The following is a 23,832-nucleotide window of genomic DNA, read 5'->3' as shown; positions in this document are numbered from 1 at the left end:
AGGTACAGGAACTAAGCAAATCTGTTAGAATTACTTTCATTACAATGATCACTTTAAACAATAAGAACTTTAACTGATTGGGTATGTTGACAAGTAACCGCAAGCCAGGATGAGGTCAATTCTGAGAAAGTGGATAAAGGAATTTTAACTCGGCTAATTAGGATTTCATTTTGTGCAGAAATACCAGACACAATCCCATGCTCAAATTTACCCAAGGGACATGTCTACACCAAATAACTGGTAAATGTTTTTTTCCACCCGGATAAAAAGTGAGACATTGCACTATTGTTTTTTTTATTCTCCCACTTAAACATTTGTATGGCTTTGATTATACAATTAATTTATTAATACATAGTAGATTTTTACAATTAGGCCCAAATTGTGGTCTTAATATGTTATCTAGATGAATTGTAACCACTATCTGCTAATATATGGTTAATTTCTTTTTAAATCAACCATATCCAATATAGTTTGGATTCAAAATGACACAAGGCCACACTGATTTTATCGTGGAGTACAATGACACATAGAATATTTAAAGTACAGACAATGTTATTACCATGATTTACACAGTACCTCCATAAATCAGTAATATTTGCCATCAATGCAGGAATAGTTTTTGGATGACAAATCCATAAACATTAAACAATTATACAAAATTATTTTTTCCAGTACTCATCACGATGGCCAGCTAGGATAACTTAGCCCTTGAATCACAAATAAGACAGTTGGTATCTTACAATCGTTGAATAATGATGGAAGAAGCACCACCACCTCCATTACAAATTCCAGCTAGGCCATACTCTCCCGGCTTTAGATTGTAAGCCATGTGACTGACAATTCTTGCCCCAGACATCCTAAAAAGTGATCAGAATAAAAATTTAGAAAATTTCAGTCACATTATCATTGTTCTTCCTACAACATAAAATTATTATTTGAGGTGTTATTTAACCCTAACATCCTCAATGAGTTCTGTTTTCCAGGCCCCCACTCCTTCATCTTTACTATGGATGTCCAGTCACTCTACACCTCCATCTCCCACCAGGAGGGTCTTAAATCCCTCCGTTTCTTCCTCAACCACAGAACCTGCCAATTTCCTTCCACCAATACTCTCCTCCGCCTAGCAGAGCTGGTCCTGACCCTCAACAACGACTCCTCCCACTTCCTCCAGATCCAAGGCATAGCTATGGGACCCTAGCTATGCCTGCCTCTTTGTAGGGTACGTCGAACAATTCCTGTTCCAGGCGTACACTGGCCCTATCCCCGAACTCTACTTCCGCTGAATTCCACATTGACGACTGTATTGGTGCTATCTCCTGCACCCATGCAGAACTCACTGACTTCATCAACTTCACCACTAATTTCCATCCTGCACTCAAATTCACTTGGACCATCTCCGACATCTCCCTATCGTTTCTAGATCTTACCGTTTCCATCACAGGAAACAGACTATTGACCGACATAACCTACTGACTCCCATAGCTATCTTGTAACACTTCTTCACACCCCTACTCCCAATTCCTCTGTCTACGGTGTATCTGCGCCCAGGATGAGGTGTTCCATACCAGGGCATCGGAGATGTCCTCATTCTTCAGGGAACAGGGGTTCCCCTCTTACATTATAGATGAGGCTTTCACTTGGGTCTCCTCGATATCCCGCAGCTCTGCTCTTACTCCCCCTTCCCCCATTCGTAACAAGGACAGAGTCCCCCTTGTCATCACCTTCCACCCCATCAACCGTCGTTTACAGCATATAATCCTCCAACAGGATCCCACTACTGGCCACATCTTCCCATCTCCACCCCTTTCCGTTTTCCGCAGAGACCGTTCCCTCCGTAATTCCCTGGTCAACTTGTCCCTTCCCACTCAAACCACCCCTTCCCCAGGTACTTTCCCCTGCAACCGGAGGAGATGCAACACCTGTCCCTTTACCTCTCCTTTCGACTCCATCCATGGACCTAAACAGTCTTTCCAGGTGAGGCAGAGGTTCACTTGCACCTCCTCCAACCTCATCTACTGTATCCGCTGTTCCAGGTGTCAACCTTTCTACATCGGCGAGACCAAGCACAGGCTCGGCGATCGTTTTGCTGAACACCTCCGCTCAGCCCGTCTTAACCGATCTGATCACCCGGTTGCTCAGCACTTCAACTCCCCCTCCCATTCCCAATATGACCTTTCTGTCCTGGGCCTACTCCATTGTCAGAGTGAAGCCCAGCACAAATTGGAGGAACAGCACCTCATATTTCGTTTGGTTAGTTTACACCCCAGCGGTGTGAACAGTGACTTCTCTAGCTTCAGATAGCCCTTGCTTTCTCTCCTTCCCCTTCATAGTTCTCCCACTAGTCTTACTGTCTCTGCCTACATTTTATCTTTGTCCCGCCCCCTCCCGACATCAGTCTGAAGAAGGGTCTCGACCTGAAACATCACCCATTCCTTCTCTCCATAGATGCTGCCTCACCCACTGAGTTACTCCGGCATTTTGTGTCTCCCTTCAATTATTATCTGTTGCCTACTCTTAACTGCAATTCCTTGGATAATGAACTGCTCAGCTGAACAATCAAAACTGAAGGCATGTCACTTTTGCTCTACTTTTTACAGACTTTAGAATATAATTAAAGGTAATCCATTGAAAATCAATAAACTAAAATGAGCATATAATTTTAAGAAAATGTTCTTAATGAGACAAAATTCTGTATTAATCATTATTGGAATTAGAACTGGCATTTCCATTTTTTTTTAAATGTTCTGCTTAAGTAGCATTGCAGAGGATTAAGCGGATATCTTTCCAAAAAGAACTGGATATTGGGTGTCGGGAAGCCATGCGGGATAAATGGTCTTTTCCCATTACATGTCCAACAAATTCCATTATCCAGCAGGAGTGATTGAAAAAAAGAGTTGGTGACAATACAATTGGACACCAGTTACTTACACCTATATCTCGTGATTATCCAATGATAATACAGACGTTAAATTCAAGATTAAATTAGCTAATCTGAAGAAATGGAGGAAGTAAACACAAAGGAAGAAATCTCCAGAGCTTCTACTAGAATTAGCTATTGCTTTGTTACCGTCAAAATTAGCTCTAGTTCAGTATTCTGAGATGTTTCAAAGTGACAGTAATATACCAATGGGGTTGCATATAAGTGACAAGGACTAGCGAGGTATTAGAACCACACCTGCTCTAGTTAAATTGTCTGATCTACCCAGTTAAAGACATTGTGCCATTATTTACCTCTTAAATTGTTTGGAAACAGCTGTTACGAATTTTTATCCAAGTACATAAGTTACACTTTGGAACTTCCACTTACCCGATGGGGTGACCCAGAGATACTGCCCCACCATTGATATTAACTTTCTGAGGATCAATCTCCAACATTTTGATATTTGCCAGAACAACAACGCTAAAGGCTTCATTAATCTCCCACATCGCAATATCTTCTTTCTTTATACCTGTTGTTTTCAGAAGCTGATTTGGAATAAAGCATTAGTTACACATTTTATCACTGTAATTCAGCATCTTATTTGCACACAAAAACCAAGCTGGCTGGACAATCTATTAAACTTTCTTCTTAATTAGCTGTTATTCACTCCCTCACGTTAAATACATTTGGCATTAATCCCAAGTCTTAGCTACCAATACCCACTTACCCACATTTGAGGATACAATGGACATTCTTGCATAGCTATAGAGTCATTACAGCTGCAGCTGGTTTTCCTAATGTATTTTTGCTAGGGATAAAATGCCAATTTCTATCCAAAATTCACAGATTTCAGATTAGGAGTGAATTCTGTTTTAGACACCTTTTAAAAGCATTGCAGTTCTACTTTTCCCTCTTAAATTATATTTTATATGTTTTATGTATATTTCAGGAAATATCACTGATCTTATTCTATAAAGCACTGATTCTTTCAAAGTCTTTCTCAGAATGCTCCTAACTTCTCCAATGTGAATTTTAATTATAGATTTGAGCCATCCAGTGGGTATTATGTAAGTATGTTTAAATTACAACGGGTGGGTGTCCATGTCAAGATCGGATAATTATCGTTAACATCAAGTAGCTGGATTGCAATAGCTGGTCCACAGTAAAATCATATTCTCCCTGAATTAGTTCTGCTCTCTCTTCCACCCAAAGAAATTTAGATTTTTTTTTAATTGTACCTTTGGAACAGCAAAAGCAGGAGCAATTGGAAAGTCAATTGGATCAACTGCAGCATCCCCAAATGCTGTATAATAATAAAATACATTTTAATACAACAAAGCACCAAACACTGTAGGCACAAAGTTTGAAAAAATGATTAAGCAAAAAATATATATTAAAATGCTATAAACACAAATTTGGGCAATCTTCCTTGTTATGGTTTATTTCTTTACAGAATACCTGAAGTAAAGTAACTTGGGTGTATCAGCAATCTGGTGTAAACTTATCAACTATCCAACTATCCATTAGTGGGTTTTTTTGTTTTCATTCGTTTGCTCATTTGCAAAACAATGCAAAGTTTGTCATGAACCAGTCAACTGGGAGTACTTTACATTCAAGTGTGCAGAATTGTCAATTTAGACTTAAAATACAAATAGAAATTATTTTTGTGCTAAACGTACTTTAATCTGTAACTATATCATTTAATTAGTGAAGACTGGTTTGGGGACACAGTTCCCTTCTAACACTGAAATAAAAATGCTGGAAATACTCAGCAGATCATGCCGTATAAGCGAGTTTGGTATTCCGACTGCGCATGCCCAGGTCACTGCATAAACATTGCTGGAAAGCAGTGGAGCCGCGTACATATACACCGTATTTTTCCAGGTTTGATTCTTCTAGGTAAGAAAATACTGCTTTCAAACTATGAATTAGTTCTATTTATTGTTCCTTTGTTAAAAGCTAAGATTATTTTGTCCTTTTTATTGCTTTATGCTTTGGTGAGTGAGTGAGATCGTGCTGGGTCCGTCGCTGTTGAGTTACTGCTGGGCTGGCCACGTCCCCTCCTGGGTGTCCCGTCCGTCACCAGGGGATTTGGGGGTTGGTCGGCGGCTGCTGCCGGTCCCCGGCCCTTCGGGGAGCGGGGTTGGGCTGGAGTTGGGCCGCTGGTCTGGGGCTGGCCCGGCGGTTTTGAGCTGGAGTTGGCGCTACTCTGGGTTTGAGCTGGAGTTGGGCCGTTGGTCTGGGGTTGGCCCGGCGGATTTGAGCTGGAGTTGGCGCTTCTCCGCACTGGCTCTGGGCCTGATGCCGCTGGTGTCGTCGGCCTGGGGCTGTCGGTTGGCCAGGCGGGACAGGCGGATTTGAGCTGGGGTTGGCGCTTCTCCATGCTAGCTGTGGGCCTGGGGCTGCTGGGATGTCTCTGGTCGCCCCCCGCGGCGCCAGGGACCAGGAGGTCTGTGTGCGCGCTCTCCCCTGTCTCCCACTTGCATCTGCCACCTCTCTCTTGCTGTTACACCCCTCTCCCGCTACCTGTTCCTTTGGAGGGAATGAGGAGTTGACCATTTATGGGAGTTTCTCTGGAATAGAGAATTTCATTGCTCATTCGTATTCATAGATGAGGCTGAAGAATTCCATTGCCTTGAAATTAGCAGAATAATTCGACTCAGAAACTATCATTATTGTGTTCCAGTCTGGAATACATTAATTTTCCTATAATGTGACCACACGGCACCCCCGTTCCTCAGATTAAATATATTTTTACACATAAATTATGAATAAAGATAAGAATTTATACAGTCTCTTCAGCCAGCGCTTTGTTCGCTTTTTCTTTTCTTTATGGTGAATGACCTTTGACAAATCCCATGATTCCTTGGGTTTTTCGGAATACCGAACTCACTTATTCTTGGGAGAGAGAAAATCAATAATGATGATTGACTTGAAATGTTAGCCATTTCTCTCTACAGAATGCTGCCTGACCATTGCATTTCTCAGCACTTCATTTTTACTTCAGATTTCCAGCATCTGCAGTTTAATGATTTTCGATTTCACTTACAATATTTAGATTAAAACTAGTGGAAATACTGCAGAAGCTTGATTTATCCTTGCAATTCCTCCATATTTCATGGTAATTCAAATATCACTGTACCTTAATTGGTACGTGACAATAAAAGACCTTGAAACTTTGATCTGATGGATTAGCACTAGAATTTCAAGACCATCCTCTCCCCTATCCTTAAATTAAGAATTTTAGAAAGTGTAGGGACTTGATGTATTGTGCAGCTCCTAGTTTATAACTTGAGGTGCAAGCAAATGGTTGCAAGGTCCGTTCCCAAACTAACTCTAGCATTCCCACTTCTAATCAAATGAATTCAGTTAGAATTAACAACCCATTATAAAACAGATTTTTTTTCCCACACAATGTTGAAATTGAAGTACCCTGTAATTTTGTTAATACTATAAATCAGCTGCTATAGTTTATCATGACTAGGACATTTTGCATACCTATAATTCGTGCCATTGGCGTAACATTTAGTCTTTTAGCAGCCTCTGCAGTCATTAGCACCAAAGCAGCAGCTCCATCATTTATGGTGCTTGCATTGGCAGCTGTAATTGTACCTGCGGGGGGAAAAAACACCTTGCTGAATTCTTTGGCATTCCATAAAATCCAGCTTTAGCTTAATAAATGTTGTATTATTATTTGGTAGAAATCTTTTGATTCTCCCAGTTTTTTCACAAACCTCTCCTGCCTGAGAAATGAATGTTAAGAAAAAATTCTGCTGGCTCATGCTTTAATAAAGTTTCTAATCTAGCACGCAAAACAAATTGAGTTTATAGAGACTAAATTTTCACACAAGGATTGAGAATTTGTTTTGATGGCATCTTTCACAAGCTTATTACAACCAATGATGTACTTTGCATCACAGTGACAATATTGTACACTGGAAAAACAGCACAAACCGAAACAAAAAACTTGATTTTTTAATATGGTGACTAAGTTGCTCAAAACAAAAACTTATTTTTTGAGTGACTACAAAACTGAAGAGGTCGGAGCAAAAATAGATTATACAATTATAACTAAACTAAAATGATCACCATTTATATCAGTACTTTAGATATTTTGATGAAATCTGCCTAATATTTACAGGCAATTTCAAAGAAATTTTGATTTGTGTCTCAAATCTATAATTACTTTGAAATACAGTGATTTATTTATGACACCAACAGGTCATTTTCCAGGCAAAGTTAAACAAATACTAATGATCTTGGGAATAATGCACGCTAAACCATACTATTGGCTGCAAATCTTCAATTGCATGAGAATCTAAATTATTTTTTAAAATATTCTAATTCCAAATAAATAGCAAGATTTTATTAAATTCTACAAATCTCCAAAATTATTTTTAAAAATATTTAATGCTAAGGTAATTTAATGTGGTTGAGAGAATTTATTCTGGCAAATATTGTAAATCACTTGTGTGGACTTACCATTTTCTTTCTGGAAGACAGGTTTGATTTTTAGAACTTTACTGAAGTCAACACGTTTGTACTCTTCATCTTCACTGATCACAAGATCTGGTTTACCTAAATCAAGAGTAGAATGATTCCATGTGTGAGATTTCAAAATGTCATTCTTGTTTACATTATACAAAAGGAGATAAACAATATTTTAAAACTTATTCTTGCAGATATTTTCATTGTACTTAGCTCTGAATCTACACCCAACAGAAATAGATAACAATTTCCCAGAAACAGTAAGACTTTACACTTAAGATTGCCTTGATACATTTAACTAGTGATACATTTCCAATCTAAGGAAACAGATTCACATTAAAAAAAATACAAGCATACAGCTTTCTAACACACAAGGGACTGAACTGTAAAATAAGGGAAACACCCGGACAATAGTGACAATAATGTTACACTTTATGGTAATAGAGAACAGAGAATAAAAAAACAAGTTAATAGATCAGATAAAATCTCTGGACTAACATTTATAATTGTGCATAGGAGAAACAATCTGTTAAAGGAAAAAACCGAGTGAACGCTCATGAAACTACAAGGTTGAATACATTGCAGAAATAGGCCACTTGGACTAATCAGACTGGACCTCATACTGGTATTCATATTCCACTCTTTTAAATCCTTCAGCTCTACCCTCTATTCCCTTACTTCTATTCTTAACCAGCTTTTCCTCAAGTGCATCTGTACTATTCTCACAGCCATTCCCTATGATAGTGACTGCTATGTTAGCAGTGACTATGATAGTGACTGCTATGTGACCACTTTGGCGAAGTAATTTTCTTCTAAATCCTCCACTGCATTTCTTGGTGACCATATTAACAGCCATTAAAAGGCACAAGCCAAGGGGTTAATTCAAGTGGAAACATATTCCCTATAACCACCAAAGCTCTGCATATTTTTACATCTCTAAAATTAGGTAACACCTCATCTTTCTTAAAAAAAACAATATGTCCAGTCTATTCACTCTTTCTTGATATCTTTACATTTCTATAATCATTGTACTAAATGTTATCTGCACTCTAAAATTTCTACATATAACAGTGACCAGAGCTGAATATATGACAAATCCCACTCGTTTTAACTGTACCCTCTTCTTTTTTAAATTCAGAATCAATGGATAAGCAATAAAATGCATTGCTGACTCCCGTTTTGCTGCAGAGAAGAGAATAAGGGTAGCTGCTAGCAGTGGAAGATGGGTAATGGTGTTCCACAATGCTACTGTCATTGCTAACCAAATTTACATTAATGATCAAGACTCTGGAATCAAAAAAACATTTTCTAAATTCATAGACGACACAAAATTGGAACAAATTATTTATAGGAGCATATAAATTTGCAAGGAGGGCAAATAGCAGATATGAAATCCAACTGAAGAATCTTAACAAGTATACTGAAAGAAGGAATAGGGAGGTTACCAATCACCAAAAGTTTCAAGACGGATTAACAATGCCACTAAACTGGCATAAACCAAGCACCACGGTTTAATTCAAGGAGAAAAACGGGATTGAAAAGTAGGGGATCTTACAGGCAATAGAGATATATAAGGGCACTAGAGGTGCTGTTATTTACCAGAATGGCAGAAATTAGAGGATACACATATTAAACAAAAATGAATATATTGGGTATCTTTGGAAATGGGAAGCAGACATGCAATCTTAGAGATCTTTAAAACAATGCTGTGTTCTGATGTCATGTATGTAAGGCTACAGGGTAACTAGAAACCATCAATACAAGACAAACATCAGAAGTCCAAAATAAATTTCAGAAGAAAGTACCCAGAGAGTGCTGAGAATATGGAACCAGCTAACACAGGATGCATTTAACACAAGGCTGACATGAAAATGTGGAAGAACATAGGTTTTCACTGAAATGTAAGAAGGCCATTTATATTTTAGAAGTATGAAACTGATCTCCGTAGCCAACAAACCCCACTTTATACAGCAGAATTATTCAAGAATTGGAGAATATTGCTTTAATATGAATTCGCAAAGTAAATCAGGTTGATTTTTTTTATAGCAACGGTTTCAATTAAAGAAATAAGCAAGAGACAACGATCAATAAAGATTTCAGAATATAGTAAGAATAGGAAAAATTGTTCAGTGGAAAATCAAAATCACCCATAGAATGTTTAAAATTAAGACACTAAGCTGGTCAACAGCTATGTGGGTCCTGTTAAAAAGATCTGTAATATTAAAAATGATTAGAAGATGCATTGAGGGTTGGGTTAGACATCTGGAAGGGCAGGTCACAAGGAAGAGAAATGAAAGAAAATGAGAAGTTGCAGCAAGGAGGGATGCAAGAGAAGAGAAAAAACTTATATTAAACTATCAAAAGAGAAAGGTAAATAACAAAAATACTTCAAATACCTCTCTGAGGAACACTGACTGAAACCACCTCTTGTGCCATGAGTTTTGAATCCCAAGATGCCTTGCTCCTAGTATATGAATTAATTGCATAAGTGTCTTGTTCTTCACGCGAAATCTTAAACTTCTTTGCAGTATTTTCAGCACAGTTCCCCTGCAACGAATCAGCATTTTAATAAATAAAATGTTGATAGAGTGGGACTCTGATCAGTTGGAAGTATAATGCATACACAGCAGAGGTTATTTTACTGAACAGCCACAGGCCTCTATTTATATTCAACATGAGGCATCTTTGACCGCATTTCCTGTAATAACAATTCTGCCATTCCACCTAATACTTACTTAGCTCCTATCATAGATTGATGCAGCAGAAATGGTGATTCATAATTCTTGCATATAAATTGCTTTCCATCTAGGTGTTAATTATTTGACTAAATCTTCAAATGGCCAATTACTATGCAAATTCAATATTACGTGCAAGTCTTGGGAAAGAGTGGGACATTGTTTTCAAGTAGCCAACGTTGGAGCTGTATACAATTTATAGGTATGTTACAAAACTTTCCTTCAGCGGCGCTGTGATTCTGCCACTGGCCGTGTGCGCGATTTTGGCGCGTTTGAGGGGGGGGGGGGGGGGTTAAAAATGGGTTTTTTCCCCGACCTGGTCCTGAATTATATTTGTTGGAGCGCAAGATTTTGCTAAAGAATCGTTCCTACGGCCGTTCTGTGTGTTTTAAAAAAAATTCACCCGACAAGTTAATCGCCGGAATGATTTTAAAAGCAGCTTCTGAAGCCGTCAATGCCGACAACTGGGACGGATTTTATGCAGGACCAGGTAAAAGAAAGTAGTTTATTTTTATGTATAAAAGTGTTTCTTAAGATGTATTTAATTCACATTTTAAGTTGCGAAACGGTGATTTTTCCCCCCGAAGAACCGGCAGTGTATTTGCTGCAGATATGGGGGTATAAATTCACCGCATCTGAACGTTCTAAATGGTCCCGTTCCAGTAAAACCCACTCGCATGCTGATTTAAATGGCCATTAATTTACCGGTATTAAACATTAAATTCCTTCCATTTGGCCTATAAACCCATGACAATGAGATTTTAAAATTATGTTATATTCTGAATTATTGTGTGAATGTTATTTGGACACTTATGCTATTTAAAAATGTTAATCTATTCTTAAGAAATGGATAGATGTTTAGATCTAGTAATTGAATTTTGTAATTAGCTACAATTAGGTAACTAACTAATTATATGCTTTAATTTCAAGTCATCCAAGTAAGATTGTTTCATATTTGTTTCAGAATGCTTCAATCTATAATAACAAAATTTCTTTCAGTTCTCTTAAATTTTAAGAAAGTTATCGGCCTTTAAATGTTCTCGATCACAGCTTTTGTGTTAAGTCAATGAAAAAGCAATAGGGAACAAGATGCCAATTTCCGAGTATGAAAATGGCCATAACTTTTTTAATACTGAAGATATGAAAGTGAATTAGGGCGTCAAATTAAACTTATTTTTATGCTTTATCTGATGGGATAAATTAAAGACTTGATTTTTAAAATCTCAACATTTTGTAACATTGCTACAATTTAAATTGTAATATTAGTCACTTCTTTAGAACAAGATATTAGACAATCCACAGTTTAAAAACCTGATTCATTATTTATGTTTTAGAACACAGATGCTGTTAAGAATTCCTCCAGCACGTTATATTTTGCTGAACTCTAACCAGCTGGCCACTGCCACATGTCAGATGTGGATTTATCCCCAAGCAGTCTCTCCCAATCTCCTTCTCCCAGTTCTAGCTTAATACTTGTGTACTTTAATACAAGGGCCAGTTCTTTCCTTGTCTATAATTATCTTAAAACTTACAGAATTATGATCAATGCTCCCCCTCTGAGACTTAAATCGCCTGATCAGGTTACTTTTCCAAGTACTGTTTCAGGAAAACCCTCTGGAAGCACCAAACAAATTCTACCCCATCTAAACCGCTGACACGAAAGGAGTCTAGGTTAATATTAAAGCTAAAATCACCCACCACAATAACCCTGTTTTTTACATGTTTCCATCACCTACCTGTACATTTGTTCATCTATTCTATATTTAAATCCTAGAACTCCCTAACCAACAGTATTGTGGAAGTATCCTTACCAGACAAAGTATTAGGGCTCAACATGATGGCTCACCACTTTCTAAAGGGCACCATGAAAAATGTATAGGAACTAGTCACTGCAAAGGAACATGTTAATAGGAAGAGTAACACTTGCCATATGAAATTTGTTGTAGACGTCTGTTAATCCATCCTTTACAATTAGGTCCTCCAACTTTACACCTCCATAAATTGGTGTTTCTCTATCCATTACATATGGTACATTAGACATGCTCTCCATTCCACCAGCAACCATTACGTCCTGTGTTGTAGCAAAAAATATAGTTATAGTACAAACTGTGAATAGTGGATTGACTAGGAAACGTGCACCTCAGCTTCCTTTGAAAAAATAAGCAAGTCATGAAATTCTTTCAGCTATGTTACAACTTATGCAATATAGTAATAGAAGTAATCTTACTTGGAAAATAGATATATTAAGAACAATTACACACCTTAGAAATAACAATTTCCATTAGTAGGGATAAGATATCTTTAAAAAAAAAAGAGCTTCTTCACCAATGTAGTAAACGGAATTACCTGATGTCCACACATTAGGCTTTGTGCTGCCAACATGACTGATTTCATTCCAGATGCACAGACTTTGTTGACAGTTGTTGCAGGTGTGCAGACCGGTAAGCCTAAATCAAAAGATACATTGCCGAACTGTCAATCATCATTCACAAGTATTTGTGATTTAGAACTTATAAGAATAACTCTTCTTTGCCGCCAAATTACAAAGATGACCATACAGGTGGCAGATCTGACCCAAGGCCACATGTCTGACCCACGTTTTTCTTCCTACTGACCATAAGAATTTCCGTTCCTTACCTGCACCAAGAGCAGATTGTCTGGCTGGAGCTTGCCCCTCCCCAGCCTGTATAACATTGCCCATGTACACTTCTTTCACTTCTTCTGGAGGAATCCCTGTAAATTAAACCAATTTATTATTAACATGCTCAAAACTCCATCTTATGTAAATAGTTTACGTACCGATAGAAAAATGCAATAAGATTTGAACAGAAAAACTTTAATTTATCATTTTTTGCAGAAATATGATTAATCATGAATGCATTTTAACAGTAAACTTAATAGTTCAATGTGCCGTGCTGTGTTAGAAGGATACAATGTCAGCTCATGAAGTTTGATATCAGTATCAAAAATTTGAAATATCAAACAGAAATCAGACACTTCAAATAATGATCAATTATTTAAACAGTTTAGATAGCTACTAGCTACTAGGTAGACTGTTTTTCAATTTTACAGTACTTTCATTTGCTAATCAAACTGTGTGAAAGTCTGAATGAAGCGAAGTACCTTTCACAAAAATATCAGCAGCATGTCTCTAAAGTATGTGAATTTGACAAATAAAGGGTATCATTTTACTACTGGTAATAGAACATCTGAACATTGAACTATGCCATTTACCTCACAAACGTATTCTGTTTAAATCCCTCTGTTTTCATATTTAAATAAAATAGCATTTGATAAATAGTAGTTCAAGGCTAAATCTGAATCTAAAGTCATCTCACTGGATAGTGTTCCTTCAACTACACTTGCAATATTTAAGGGCTTGCAACTTTATAACCCAATTTTCGTCAATAAATGTATTTTCACTTTTATCCCACAGTTCCATTTGCACAAAGCAACTGAACATGAAGTAACATCTCCCTTAATGTCAGAAAAATAAAGTAGCTAGTCCTGGATTTCAGGTAGTGGGGTTGACACCCTGGTCTGTACCAATGCTTCTAAAGTGGAGATTGTTGAGAGCTCTACGTTTCCAGGTGCAAATATCACCAATGATTCGTCCTGGTCCAACCACATTGACACTACAACCAAAAAAGCATATCCATGCCTCTATTTCCTCAGATGGCCAAGGAAATTTGGGATATCTCCAATGACTCTTACAAATTTTTACAGATGCACCATAGATGCATCACAGCTTGATGTGCCCACTGCACTGCCCGAGACTGCAAAAAGTCACAGAAAGTTGTGAATACAGCCCAGTCCGTTACGCAAACCAGCCTCCCATTAATTCCACCTATACTTCACAATGCCTCGTGAAAGCAGCCAAAATAATCAAGGATCACTCATATCCTGATCATTCTCTCCTCTCCCCTCTCATATCAGAAGATACAAAAGCTTGAAAGCATGTTCAACAGATTTAGGAACAACTTTGTAACCACCGTAATCAGACATAGAAACATAGAAAATAGGCGCAGGAGGAGGCCATTCGGCCCTTCGAGCCAGCACCGCCATTCATTGTGATCATGGCTGATCGTCCCCAATCAATAACCCGTGCCTGTCTTCTCCCCATATCCCTTGATTCCACTAGCCCCTAGAGCTCTATCTGACTCGCTCTTAAATCCATCCAGTGACTTGGCCACCACTGCCCTCTGTGGTAGGGAATTCCACTAATTCACAACTCTGGGTGAAAATGTTTTTTCTCATCTCAGTCTTAAATGGCTTCCCCTTTATTCTAAGACTGTGGCCCCTGGTTCTGGACTCACCTAACATTGGGAACATTTTTCCTGCAATATATCTCATTGTCATCATTTCACTTTTTAAAATCTGCATTTTCTCTGTTGCTGTAACACTATATTCTGTACGCGATTTATTTATTCTTTTGTACTACCTGATATGTTCATGTACTGCATAATTTTCCCAGTCAACATACAAAACAAAGTTTTTTAAACTATCTCAGTACACATGACAATTGCAAACCGATGCCAATATAATGAATTCAATAATGAATCAAAGATAGTACCTGCTCTTTCAATGGCGGCTTTTATGGAAATTGAACCAAGCTGTGGAGCTGTTAATGAGGAAAGGCATCCCTTAAAAGAACCAATGGGAGTTCTGGCTGCACTTACAATGACAACTTCCTATGATGAAAGAGAAAATTGAAATTTGGTGTTAATGTGGATGTTAAATTGAAATTAAGACTGTTAATTAGGTAGTCCTACGATATTTTGTAATTTCAGAAGCAACTTTGTACACCAATGTCTCAATAAATCACATAGAAAGACAAAATGCTCCCTGCTACCTTCAGGTAGAAGGTACAGGAGCCTGAAGACTGCAACAACCAGGTTCAGGAATAGCTACTTCCCCTCAGCCATCAGGTTATTAAACCTGGCTCGGACAAAACTCTGATTATTAGCAACCACTTTCTGTTATTTGCACTACCAGTTTATTTATTCATGTGTGTATATATTTATATCATGGTATATGGACACATTTATCTGTTTTGTAGTAAATGCCTACTATTTTCTGTGTGCTTAAGCAAAGCAAGAATTTCATTGTCCTATACAGGGACACATGACAATAAACTCACTTGAACTTGAACTTGAAAATGTCATCTAACTGAGTGCAAATTGGAGAACTGTCACTGAAACTTTCCAAGCAAGTTAGTTGCTGAAGGGCAGTGTCTGGGAAATCTCATCTAAATTTGGGTGGGGACTAGGAAATTTCTTCTCATTATAATCATTAGTCCACATTTCTTCCAAGCTGCATTCTTCTGTGTCTATTTCTTCTATTCTCTTCCCCTCCTCATCCATCATTCTAAAGACACCATAGACATGATCTTCACTGTGTGGCAACTCCAAAAAAAAAAGCAAGGATCAAAATCATTCACCAAGCAAGACCTTTCTTGACCCAATATTGACTCTGTAAATTGAAAAGCATTCTTCTCAAATTCTTCTCCATCTTGGAGCTGCCGCATGCTCATTTCCTCAGATGCCCACTCCTACTATGTGATGGTAAGCACGTTATCACCTTAATAAAGAGGGCATTGCAGACAAAATCTGCCTGCAGACTAATGTCAAATATGTTTCTCAATCTTTCCAGATGCAATCCGGCAGCTGATTTCAAACAAGCTTCATACCGAGTGAAACTCATCAATAGAACCAGTAGAAAACTGCTTTACTTACATCATCTCCACTTCAAGAAGTTACCCCATGTTCAGTGGCATGTAAATGGCCACATGAGGGCTGAGCTCCACATCAATGCTGATTCAATCACTGAAGTATGAGACAATAAGCCTCACACTTAACATCAAACCTGTTTATCTCTCCCATGCACACTTCCTTGTGATAATAACGTTCCAAAGCAAGTAGCTGAAAAATGTGTCCTCTATCCATGTTATGAGACACTTTGCAATCAGCGGATGTACATAAACCAATGACAAGTCTGGAAAGAACGAATAAGGGCCTATTTCCCCAAGAAAGGAGGTCAACATTTAGATTTCTAATAAAACATAGGTTTACATTTTCAATCATTCTATGTTTGGCTTCACGTTTAATGCAGTTATTGTGTGATTGATGCAGAATGCTGTGAAATATTCTGATCATAAATGAATCAGATTAAAACATTTAAAAAAAAATGTACTTACATTTAATGTGGTGCCTGATGAATATTCCCTGTGCTTACATTTTGAAAGCTGGGGTAAAGAAAAACAGTAATTAAAACTATTAGTTCTAACCATATCCTGAACAATGTTCTAGCTGGGTTGTGCATCCAATAATGAACCCATGCACTGTATCTAATGAATGATGAATTCTTATTGACAAATGATTTAGTGTATACCAATTTTCCCTTATAGTAAATGACCAGAACATTCCTAAGACCATTTCCGACTCGTCATATTACTCAGACCAATTATAAGATGTCAAAAGTCGGACAATTGAAGAAAGTTGATTATTTAAAAATATTTAGACAATCATTGGAAATAGAATTTACATTAGATCAGATATACAGTGTGGAAACAGGCACCTCAGCTTACCGGGTCCACACTGACCAACAATCACTCCGTACAGTAGCACTATCCTATACACTAGGAACAATTTACAGAAGCCAATTAACCTAAAATCCTGTATGTCTTTAGTGTGGGAGGAAACCGGAGCATCCAGAGAAAACCCACAGGGAGAAGGTACAAACTTCATACAGACGGCACCCGTAGTCAGGATCGAACCCGGGTCTCAGGCGCTGTAAGGCTGCACTACCATGCCACCCTATTTAACTCATATTAGTTAACCAAGGTCGAGACTCGGGTCGGGTCTGAAGAAGGGTATCAACTCGAAACATCACCCATTGCTTCTCTCCAGAGATGCTGCCTGTCCCGCTGAGTTACTCCAGCATTTTGTGTCCATTTTCAGTCTGAAGTATGTGTTCTTGTTGTCCGAGTGGCCCAGTGCAGAATGCAGAGTAAGATTACATCTGCTGTTGATTGGTTGTGGTGGCAGACAAATTAGAGTGGATCCAGGTCCTTATCAAGGCAGGAGAGCTATGATTCACAACAAACCTCTCAAAGCACTTCATCACTGTGGATGTGAATGCCACCGGTCAGTGGTAATTGAGGCACCTCATCTTGCTCTTCTTGACCATCTGTATTATGGTGTCCTTTTAAAGCAAGTGGGGACCTCAGACCGTAGTAGTTAGAAGTTGAATATGTCCCAGAAAATTCCAGCCGGTTAGTCCATACAGCTTTTAAGAACGAAGCCAGGTATACCATTCGGGCCGGACATTCACCCTTGAGACAGATCAGATGTCGGTCCCGGAGACTGAGATCAAATGGTTTTAGGGGTCATGCTCAGCCCCCTGTTTTACTCACTCTATACTCATGACTGTGTAGCCAGACATAGCACAAACTCCATTATCAAGTTCGCCGACGACACCACTGTTGTTGGATGAATTGCAGATGATGAGTCAGAGTATAGAAGTGAGATCGACTGATTGACCAAATGGTGCCAGCATAACAACCTGCAGGGCTCGAAATTAACGGTTGCCCGGGTGCCAATGGCAACTTACAGTCCCGCCGGGCAACCTAAAAGCCATGCCATTTTGCCCGGCTTGGCAAGCAATCGGGACACCCGCCCGCCATCCGTGTCCGCATCTCCGCTCGGCGCTAGCTCTCGGCTCTAGCTCTTGGGTCTCCGCTCGGCGCTAGCTCTCGGCTCAGGTCTCGGGTCTCCGCTTGGCACGGCCGGCCGCCGAGCACATCATCGGCTGTGGTTGTGTGCATGTGCGGCCCTGCACATGCGCACTGCCACTGCAACTGGTCGGCGTCAGCCACTTTCTCCCTCCCTTTGCATTGTGGGAGCTCTGTCCGCCATTGCTGTCCGGTCGCTGCCTCACCGCGACCGCTGAAAAACAACACAGAATCTCTCCCTGGAGTAACTCTTGCTTCTTGGTTTCCTGATCCTCCAAAAATATTCGAAATGGAATTTAAACTGGAGTGGACCCACCACCATCAAACTCTGAAAAATAACAGCCTATTGCACTTTATCTGTTTATTTATTGTGTATATATATGGTCTATAGTATATAAACACACTGAACCTTTATCTCCTGTTCTGTATTATGTTTACATATTCTATTGTGCTGCAGCAAGCAAGAATTTCTTTGCCCTATCTGGGACACATGGCAATAAAACTCTCGACTCTTGACTTGGACTTAAGCAAAAAAGGGTTATAACCATATAACAATTACAGCACGGAAACAGGCCATCTCGGCCCTTCTAGTCCGTGCCGAACACTTATTCTCCCCTAGTCCCATCTATCTGCACTCAGACCATAACCCTCCATTCCTTTCCCGTCCATATAACTATCCAATTTATTTTTAAATGATAAAATCGAACCTGCCTCCACCACCTCCACTGGAAGCTCATTCCACACAGCCACCACTCTCTGAGTAAAGAAGTTCCCCCTCATGTTACCCCTAAACTTCTGTCCCTTAATTCTCAAGTCATGTCTTCTTGTTTGAATCTTCCCTACTCTCAGTGGGAAAAGCTTATCCACGTCAACTCTGTCTATCCCTCTCATAATTTTAAAGACCTCTATCAAGTCCCCCCTTAACCTTCTGCGCTCCAAAGAATAAAGACCTAACTTGTTCAACCTTTCTCTGTAACTTAGTTGCTGAAACCCAAACAACATTCTAGTAAATCTCTTCTGTACTCTCTCTATTTTGTTGACATCCTTCCTATAATTAGGCGACCAAAATTGTACACCATACTCCAGAATTGGCCTCACCAATGCCTTGTACAATTTTAACATTACATCCCAACTTCTATACTCAATGCTCTGATTTATAAAGGCCAGCACACCAAAAGCTTTCTTTACCACCCTATCTACATGAGATTCCACCTTCAGGGAACTGTGCACAGTTATTCCTAGATCCCTCTGTTCAATTGCATTCCTCAATTCACTACCATTTACCATATACGTCCTATTTTGATTTGTCCTGCCAGTACGTCCTATTTTGATTTGTCCTGCCTTGTGGTTCTTGTGGAAAAAAAAGCTACCTTAAATGTAGTTGCGTCTGGTTGGTACCTATGGTAGGGTGAAGACTATTCCATGCTTTAATTGTGCGGGGGAACTCCATGGAGCAGCCAGTATCTCTGGATAGGAATAAATTGGGTGACGTTTCGGGTAGAAACCCTTCTTTACATTTCCTCTGGTTTTAGTGTTTTTAGTTTAATTTAAAGATACAGTGTGCAAACAGGCCCTTCGGCCCACCGAGTCCATGCTGACCACCGATCACCCGTACTCTAGTTCTATCCCACACATCAGCGACGTAAGTCAAGAGTGTTTTATTCTCTCACGTCCCAGTTAGAACAATGAAATCCTTACTTGCAGCAGCACAACAGAATATGTAAACATAGTACTCTGTAATCAATGTTATAAACGAGAAAACAAAACTCCATACAGACAGCACCCATATTCAGGATCAATTCCAGGTCTCTGGCAATTTTAGGCAGCAACTTTATGGCCAATGTACTGCCCCAATAGCCTTGAACTGAATTAAAACATACAGTAGCTGTAAAGGGGGACATAGCGTCACTTAAGAGATTTAAGACTGAAAATGGATAGTTTCTTTTTTTTAGTAACCAAAGTTATCAACGTATAATTTTTTGTGTGTTGGAAAATAAAATATAGTGGCACAGCTGGTGGACTTGCTGCCTCACACGACAGAGTTCTGTGTTCGATCCTGTCCTCGGGCACCGTCTGTTTTGAATTTGCACATTCTCCCTGCAAGCGTGTGGGTTTCCTCCCACATCCCAAAGACGCATTGGCTTTGTAGGTTAACTTGTATCTGTAAAATTGCCCCTAATGTGTAGGAAGTGGGTGAGGAAAGTGGGATAACAGAACTTGTGTGAATGGGTGGACGAAAATGTTGGAGAAACTCAGCAGGTGAGGCAGCATCTATGGAGCAAAGGAAATAGGCGACGTTTCGGGTCGAGACCCTTCTTCAGACTGATGTCGGTAGGGGTGGGGGGCGGGAAAAAGAAAGGAAGAGGCGGAGACAGTAGGCTGTGGGAGAGCTGGGAATGGGAGGGGAAGGAGGGAGAAAGCAAGGACTACCTGAAATTGGAGAAGCCAATGTTCATACCGCTGGGGTGTAAAATACCCAAGCAAAATATGAGGTGCTGTTCCTCCAATTTACGGTGGGCCTCACTCTGGCCATGGAGGAGGCCCAGGACAGAAAGGTCGGATTCGGAATGGGAGGGGGAGTTGAAGTGCTGAGCCACCGGGAGATCAGGTTGGTTATTGCGAACTGAGTGGAGGTGTTGTGCGAAGCGATCGCCAAGCCTGCGCTTGGTCTCACCGAGGTTGATCATACGCTGAATAACCATATTTTTGTTTGGAAGTGGAAAGAGATAATAGAAATTGCATTCATTGCAATGTGTAAAAAGAAATGAGATACTGTATTGTAATTTTGCTGCATGTCATTGTGGTATATATCAAGTCTTGATTGGTGAATATGTTTAGTTTGTGACTTTATTTGAAGCAGAAATAATATGTGAATGCTTCATTGACCATAATTCCGACTGGTAACTACGCACTTCGTCCGAGCACATTATTGCACGCGTCATGCAAGCCATCTTAAATGACCACCTAAACTGTGATTTGGCAACCTAAAAAGCTGCCGAGGTTGCCCGGCTGGCAACAGTGGAAAAAAGTTAAGCGAGAGCCCTGACCTGCCTCTCAACATCAGTAAAACCAAGGAACTGATTGTGGACTTTGGAAGGGGAAGGATGATGACCCAAAATCCTGATTATATCAATGTTTATATATACGGTTGAGAGGGTCGAAAACCTCAAATTCCTGGGCCTGCATATTTCCAAAGATCTTTCCTGGACCCAGCACACTGATGCAATTATAAAGAAGGCACATCAGCGCCTCTACTTCCTGAGAAGATTGCAGAGATTCTGTTTGTCAAAGAGGATTCTCTTGAACTTCTACAGGCGCACAATGGAGAGCATACTGACTGGTTGCGTTGTGGCCTGGTTCGGCAACTTGAACGTCCAGAAGCGGAAAATAATGCAAAAAGTTGTGACCACTGCCCAGTCCATCACCGGCTCTGACCTCCCCACCATCGAAGGGATCTATCAAAGTCGCTGCCTCAAAAAGGCAGCCAACATCATCAAAGACCCACACCATCCTGGCCACCCACTCATTTCACCATTGCCATCAGGAAGAAGGTACAGGAGCCTGAAAACTAACGTCCGGGTTCAGGAACAGCTTCTTCTCTACAGCCATCAGACTATTAAACACGACAACAAATAAGCTCTGAACTACAACAGACTATTATTATTGCACTATATTTGGTTATTTATTGAGTATGTGTGCATGTGTATATATACTCTGAACTTTTTTTCTCCCGTTATGTACAATGTTTACATATTCTATTGTGCTGCAGCAAGTAAGAATTCCATTGTCCTATCTGGGACATATGACAATAAAACACCCTTGACTCTTGAAGACACATAAGTACAACTCTATTATCCACAGCTGAGAGATACTTTAATTGTGTCATCTTGACAAAAGGAAAACTCATTATAGTAATTGGAAAGAAATTGCCCCACTGTCTACCACTGGGAAAATCATTGCAAGGTTCTTCCAAAAGATCTTACTTAATCTCTTTCGTCCACTGCTCCTTGAATTCCATCCGTGGAATGGCACTGCAGTTGTTCTCTGCATGATTGCTGAAAGACTAATTCAAACGTTTCCAACCATCTTAAAAAGCGCTGGAGAAACTCAACTGAATTCAAAAGTTCAACTCAACTTGAACATAAAAAGTCAACTGAACTTCATTCTCGTTGTTTACATTGTGAACCTACTGTTTATTAAACCCAATAATTAACAGATCTATTAATATAATACTGGTCAAGTCTCTATTGACTCCATCTATAGTTCATGTTGCTTCAGGAAAGCAGCCAACATAATCAAGCATCTTTTTCACCCGTCATTCTGTTCATAGAGTATAAGATACAACAGCTTGAAAGCACATACCACCCCACTCATGAACAGCTTCTCTACCTCTGTTATCAGACTACGGAATGATCCTCCCATAGGGTGTAGCACCGATCTTCCGACCAACCTCAATGCAGACATTGGACTTTTTCTCTGGAACTGTGACTGTAACTAACAGTTACTGTAACAATATTGTAAAACTATATTCTGCACTCTGCCACTTTTTCTCCTTGGACTACTTGTTGTACTTGTGTATGGTTAGCGAGGAACTGCCTGGTTTATACCGAAGATAGACACAAAATGTCGGCGGGTCAGGCAGCATCTCTGGAGAAAAGGAATAGGTAACGTTTCGGGTCCAGATCGTTCTTCAAGCTGATAGAGGTGGGGAAACTGGTACTTGTGTATGAGTTCACTGTACTCGTGTATAGTGTGTTCTGATTTAATTGGATGGAACTCAAATAAGTTTATCACTGTACCCCAGTACACGTAACAACAAACCAACAGCAAGGGAACACTCTTCTAGATTTAGTTGTTGGTATATTTGCATGTTAATACATTTGCTACTTGCATTAGACAGTTATATATTTTGTCAGGGCGGTGAAGCTTCTCTGACCCACCGGTGTTAGGAGAGCTGCACATCGGCGGCCCAGTCACCCACCGACGTCCTAACTTCAGCATTAGTCACCTTCCAGCTCACGGGTTACCCACCTGCAGCCCCCAGGGCACGTTGCCACCCCGCTGACCTCGTCTTGTTGCGAGCAGATACAAGCGAGCAGCCGCCATTGTCGACAGCAAGTCACCTCCTTCACCTTGAGCCGCCTGTCCAGGGGGGGCAGCAGTGAGCCCGCAGGCGCCCGTCCAATCACGACACCCCCTCCCCTCCCGCAGTGGGGTCTGGGACGTAGTTTACACAGGGTGGTCAGCAAAGTAAATATCTGCAACTGGACGTCTAGAGCTTTCATGCAACGTTAACGTTAAAACGCTGGCATCGGTCCAGGTGATTTCCCAACACCACTTCATTTTAAAACCGAGTTCGACCCTGAATATGCATTGATCATTTCCATTTTTAAAGCTCACAATAACAATGGCAAAACTGACATCTAGTATTTCCAGTCCACCTGCTGACCAAAGATTATAGAGGAGCTAGTATCTTTGCTGCTGACCTTGGAATCAGCGGGAACTCTTTTGGAAGTGCTGCAATCCGCATACATTTTCACGGAGCCATTGTCAAAGGTCGGTAATAATGCATGCCTGAGTGAGCGCTGCTGTTTGGTTTCGTAATATCACGGGAAGAGAATTAACTTTATCAGCCCACAAAGTTAATTATTTATTTCTCTACAGCTAGTCGTTCATCTAATAATTAGGCCTAGAATTATCTTTTTTTTAATTCTGATTTCCAACACCTGCATTTTATTCATACGTATTTATGGTTTACGACCCGGGCGAGGAGATCACTCTTCAGACATACCTAAAGTAGTTGCTATGCATTGTAGCTGGAGCAGAACATGACAGAAGTGTACGTGTAAACTAATAACAATGGCTCTTATACAAGCAGAATGATATTAAACTGTTACGTGTTATTGAAACTGGGATTTAAAAGTGCCGAGTACGTCCTCGGTTTTTATACGAGGAAA

At 39.8% G+C, this 23,832-nt stretch overlaps 1 protein-coding gene across 1 annotated transcript; it reads right to left on the bottom strand.

Moving 5' to 3' along the window:
- Positions 1 to 20: 20 nt before the first annotated feature.
- Positions 21 to 23,042, bottom strand: acat1 (acetyl-CoA acetyltransferase 1). The gene is made up of 12 exons (XM_033022701.1): positions 22,907 to 23,042; positions 16,340 to 16,387; positions 14,717 to 14,834; positions 12,781 to 12,876; positions 12,490 to 12,590; positions 12,071 to 12,214; positions 9,805 to 9,955; positions 7,403 to 7,498; positions 6,419 to 6,532; positions 4,159 to 4,223; positions 3,308 to 3,465; positions 21 to 857 (listed from the first exon to the last, which is right to left on the bottom strand). Exons 1-12 carry the CDS (start codon positions 22,979 to 22,981, stop codon positions 737 to 739), a joined length of 1,287 nt encoding a protein of 428 aa, XP_032878592.1. The 5' UTR covers positions 22,982 to 23,042; the 3' UTR covers positions 21 to 736.
- Positions 23,043 to 23,832: the final 790 nt, after the last annotated feature.

The sequence above is a fragment of the Amblyraja radiata genome, chromosome 6 (genome assembly GCF_010909765.2).
Source record: "Amblyraja radiata isolate CabotCenter1 chromosome 6, sAmbRad1.1.pri, whole genome shotgun sequence".
In the NCBI taxonomy this organism is placed as follows: Eukaryota; Metazoa; Chordata; class Chondrichthyes; order Rajiformes; family Rajidae; genus Amblyraja; species Amblyraja radiata.
Note: the sequence above shows the minus strand (reverse complement) of the source record. Positions and strands in the feature narration are given on the sequence as shown.